At 39.4% G+C, this 5,048-nt stretch overlaps 1 protein-coding gene across 2 annotated transcripts in view; it reads right to left on the reverse strand.

Moving 5' to 3' along the window:
• Positions 1-4,817, reverse strand: part of nsmce1 (NSE1 homolog, SMC5-SMC6 complex component) — a 7,569-nt gene extending 2,752 nt beyond the window's left edge. Inside the window, exons 1-5 of one of the 2 annotated variants that reach the window (XM_014013515.1) lie at positions 4,726-4,817; positions 3,698-3,814; positions 3,277-3,398; positions 969-1,046; positions 636-782 (exon numbers count right to left, since the gene is read on the reverse strand). In XM_014013515.1, coding sequence (XP_013868969.1) covers positions 636-782; positions 969-1,046; positions 3,277-3,398; positions 3,698-3,812 — 462 coding nt within the window. In that variant the 5' untranslated portion in view covers positions 3,813-3,814; positions 4,726-4,817. Of the gene's footprint in view, positions 1-635; positions 783-968; positions 1,047-3,276; positions 3,399-3,697; positions 3,815-4,691 lie in introns of both variants that reach the window. The other variant, XM_014013514.1, reaches the window with a different exon arrangement.
• Between the last annotated feature and the right edge of the window lie 231 nt (positions 4,818-5,048).

Below are 5,048 nucleotides of genomic sequence, written 5' to 3' on the forward strand. Positions count from 1 at the left end.
AATTTAAATTTATTATAAAATAAATTTGCACAAAACCGCTTCATCAGACAAGCTGAACTTCCTGTCAGCCTGTGACATCAAATTTTTGTAAGAAATATGAATGTATTTTTGGAAAGACAACATTTTTAACATTTTAGAAAACAAATTTCACACTGCTCAGATGAACAGTTGTTGAGATATTTGCATGTGAAGTAACAGGAAGTGGTATCAAAAGGGAATATCTGAATGGGAATATTTAAAAAATAAATAAATGTTACCAATTATTTTAATATTTGAAATGAATTACAGTCATCCTATTTATAATGTGTTAACATTTTTAAGAAATGACTTTAATGAAAGACTGATTTAAGACCTTTTAAGGCTAATTAAGGTCTTATTTTTGGATTGATGAATTCAAGTTTTTTTTAAGACATTTTAAGGATTTGCAGGAACCCTGTAGAGAAATAAAAACCTTGCAGTAAGAGACAGTTTAGGGTCAAACTTCAGAACCTGTCTCCTGGAAATAAAATGACAATTTTCGCCGTTAAGCTGTGAGCTCCAAGCGTGCGCCGGCTCAAAGATAGCCCTAAATCACTCAGTGGTGCTCCATCAGGCAAGTCTTTTTGCAAAGGTTCTGTGTAAAAACTGAATTTTACCTCACAAAGCCATTTGTCCTGCACAAGTCGAGTTAAAAGGTGCTCGGTTTCACTCTTCTTCATCCTTTTGGAGGTCATGGTGTCGGTGCTGTTCAGAATGTCAGTGGAGGAGGCCGTGCCTCTCTCAGAGCCCACAATCAGGTCCATCTGCAGTAGAGCAGATTCACAGCATGTTTTAGTGTTAACATCATCTGCAGAGCTCAACCCTCATGGGCTTAGGATATCGTGTTCATAAACTAGTGCTCTCTAAGTAATTATCTGTGTTTCAGGATAATCTTTTAAAACACATGCAGGAGTCGGCCTGTAAAAACTGACCGAATAAAATGAACTCACGGTTTTCCTGAACAACTCCAGCTCATTGTCGGCGTAATCTGACGACATCCTGGTGATGTCCGTTTCAGTCGTGTTGACCTGGACAGAATCAGTCGATGATGATGATGATGATGATGTCACACACTAGCCTCTTTCACAAGACAAGTCCAGCTTCAAGCTCATTCATAAAATCAAAGGAGAAGCCAGCCAGGTCCCGCTCACGTGTGTGTTCACAAATGAACCCAGCAGAGCGAAACCGAACGAGGCGTGGAGCAGAACTCAGCTGGGCTGAAGTGGACCACAGCGTATTTATTGTGTGATGGTCGTCTGCCGCGTATCAAACAAAATAAACTAAATTAACTCATTTTAGTGATCCTGTGGTTCAATTTGCTTTAAACTAACAACACAGTTGCTGTTCTGTGTCGTCTTTAATATTCCCTCAGTAATGAATCTGTTTGTTGATTAATCCTGCGGTCGATCACTGATGTCATCAGCTCATTGTCATTTTTTTCTGTTGCTTTTTTACAAGGCGGTCTGCCCGCCTCTGATACTACCACGCTTGGGGGCTCAGAGGGGCATCAGAGGTGGGCTCACTTTACTCGCCTTTCTGCATTTGTTTTTTCTGAATGATCCGAGGAGGACGTAACACGTGTCAGTCCCAGACTGAGTTGTCTGTGACTGTTTACATTAAATAAAAAGACCTAAAGGCTATTTTTTATCGCACAAAACACAAGGCAGCAAATCAGTGATTACGTCATTTCAGACATCTTTTTCTTACTGTGTTTGTACGTTGAAGACACGGGGGATAAATCATGATCTCACTCACAGCACTCTCAATGTAGCATATATAGCATATACCGTATTTTTCGGACTATAAGCCGCAACTTTTTTCCTGAACTTTGAACCATGCGGCTTATAGTCCAGTGCGGCTTATACGTGGATTTTTTTCTTCAGCCACCAGGGGGCTCTTATGCTCCATTTGCTTCAACCACTCGCTTCAAAAAAAAGAAAAAAAAAAAAAAAGAAAAAAGCTATCGCTTCCAGAGCCGACTGTTGACCAGGAAGCAGCGATTTAAAGATAGTCAATGGCCAAAAACTCATAAAAGGGGATAAAACAGACATTTTTCACGGTGGAATCTGACTGATAAAAACTTTGGAGCTTAATCCAGGACCAGTTTGTGGATAAACGTTGAGTGAAGAGCTGCTGACTTTTTTTTCGGCATTGCACTCCCCGGGGAAGGAATCCCATGCAGTGACGTACGCTGGAGCGAGAGGGCTATCCCAGCTTTTTCCTGATGTCTGCCAGTGGATCCTAACAGCGTGGAGAAGAGTGAATGAGTCCACCATCACAAATGGGTTCCGAAAGGCTGGACTGCTACGTGAAGCGGGCACCACAGCTTCAGAGCCAGCCCGGGAGGACAGCGACACAGAAACTGAACAGGTACCGCTGTGTGACGCAGCTTGTTTAACTCCGACACTGAAGAGGAGGATTTTGACGGTTTCAGTGCGCCGGAGGACGATGAATGAGACTGTTGGACCAGAAACGGTTAAAGAAAACTACCAAAATAAGGTCAGTTCAATTAACTGTATTCCTCTGAACTTTACCGATAATTCCTAAAGGTTTGCTTTATATGTTTTTAATTCCAGACCTCTCGCTTTTTTTCCGAGTTTTTTTTATTATTATTATTATTTTGTCACTGATGATGAAGAAATAAATAAACTAAATAAACTAATATTTGGTTTCATTTTCTACTGAAGTGACAAAAAAAGAAAGAAAGCAAGACTGAACAGATACCGCTGTGTGACGCAGCTTTTCGCAGCTCGTTTAACTCCATAACTGAAGAGGACTGCTTACTGATGGGGGGTGGGGGGGTGCGGCTTATAGTCCGGTGCGGCTTATATGTTGATGTTTGCGCTTTTTTTTTTAAATGGCGGGTGCGGCTTATAGTCCGGTGCGGCTTATAGTCCGAAAAATACGGTAGCTAAGTCTATAAACAACAGTGACAGCAAAATAGATGTTGTAGAGCTGTTTTCTTCATCCGTGATGTATAGGATGTTTGCAGAGAGGCTCATTTTGCTGGAAACTGTTTTTTTCTTATCAATCATGGAGATGGAATAAAGACTAAATCTTCCTAATTTAACAACCAGCCAACATGAGCGGACCATTTTCAGCAAAATGACATGAAATGCTGACTGGAGGCAATGGACAGGACTGGACGTCAGAGTAAGAAAACATCACATCATCACACACAACACTAAGCAAGATGTGAGAGTAGAAGTTTACATCAACCTCAACACTGCAGCCATGTTTGCGGTGACAGCCACTCACCAAAGCATAGTACTGGTGACCGTTTTCCTCAGACATCCCTTTCTTAACCTGCATGAACATCGGCTGCAGCTTCAGATTTATGGTCTCGATGAAAGGATCCAGTCCGTCAGCAGTCCAATGCACTGCAAGAAACAAGTATATTAAAAAAAATCCACAGTAAACATACCTGCAACGACTTCAGGCACTCTTTCCATGACAAAGTTAAAACATTATCAGCTCATACGTATCTAGGGGTAAAAATGTCTAGTTGCTTTTATGGAAAAAAAAAAAACCCAAAGGATTTGATTTGCTACAATTTTTTTTCTCATTTTGATCTTCTGAGTGGAAGACAAAGTTAATCCCATTATACAGAGATCAAAACTGTCACCTATTTCTCTTTTTTACATCAGTAAATGTTTGTACTTGCAGAAAAGATACTCACTCTTATATGTTTCACAACAGTGCTGGTAAAGCTTCTTTGCTTCCAGCTCATCAATGATGCGAACACCCATCATGGTTTGCAGGAACCTCCGATGACTGTCTCCCAGCTGTGTCATGTCTGTGGACCAGAAATCTTTAATTTACTACAAACCACATTCACAATAGGGATTGCTCCTAAAACAAGCATTAAGTGGTTATAAAACATTCCCAGAGAGGAGTTTACGCAGACAGCAAAAACAAAAGGTGAGCTCAGTCACGTGTGTCAGGAAAACAATCACTGTGTTTTTGTTTATGAAGATAAACTTGTGTCTTTTTCAGCAAAATGGAAACTTAATATTCACAGTCCAGTTGTGATTCTTCTGTAGTACTGCTCCTCTGACAAAAAATAAAATAAAATAAAATAAAACTTCACATAATGCTTGGGGCTGATTCATGTCAGCAGCAGAAACATGATGGATGTTGAGATGATAATTTCAGCAATCCAGAAAATCAAAATAAAAAACACAGATTGCTTTATTTTGCAAAATGCCATGTCAAAAACACTGATTTGTTAATGGCTGATGGTGGTGCAGACTATTAAGTGGGAGGGGTCGCCACAAACTCCTCCATGTTTCCTACTTAGCAGTGTTTACATGACTCTATTTTCTGAAAACTGGGTATATAACATGTGATTGAAAAAAAAAACTGCATAGGTTTCTGTTATTTGCTAAGATGCACCCAAGATTTAGAGCTTTATAGTTAGTACTGCAAAATAGATCTGCACTTTTACTTCACGACAAACAGATAAATGTTTACTGATGTCAACATTTACTTTTATTATGTTGTGCCATTAATGTCAGCTATTTTTAAAACACCTAAAAATGACACGTAATTGAAATGCGATAAAACAGATAGCTTCCACTACTCAGCTTCTACTCAGTTTACCGTCAGTGTTTATAGCAGCTGTAAACACGGCAAATCTTTTTTTTTCTTTTGTATTCCAATGGTTTGTTTACCTTTACTGTCACTTTAGAAATCGAGGAGACAAACCTTGTAAGCTAAGTGAAAAATACTTTTACTTGGGCTCGTCTGTGTTACGGTTAAAACTTTGGCTAACTCTTTCCGGCGCGTCTTCGGTTATTCTGCAGTCAGTTGATTTGCTGAAGTAGCGACCCCTGCTGACAGGGAGGACTATGCGCATGCGCAAACTGTCAAATTCAGGAATATTGGATTTTGAATTAGTTTTAGTTTACTTTAACGTATTTCTGACACTATCTTTCTAATTTACAACATTTTATATACTGATATTGTGCATTTTACTCAGTTTAATGCTTTTATGGGGAGAAAAATCCCAGTTTTGAGATATATATATA

The sequence above is a fragment of the Austrofundulus limnaeus genome, unplaced genomic scaffold (assembly GCF_001266775.1).
Source record: "Austrofundulus limnaeus strain Quisiro unplaced genomic scaffold, Austrofundulus_limnaeus-1.0 Scaffold102, whole genome shotgun sequence".
Classification (NCBI taxonomy): domain Eukaryota; kingdom Metazoa; phylum Chordata; class Actinopteri; order Cyprinodontiformes; family Rivulidae; genus Austrofundulus; species Austrofundulus limnaeus.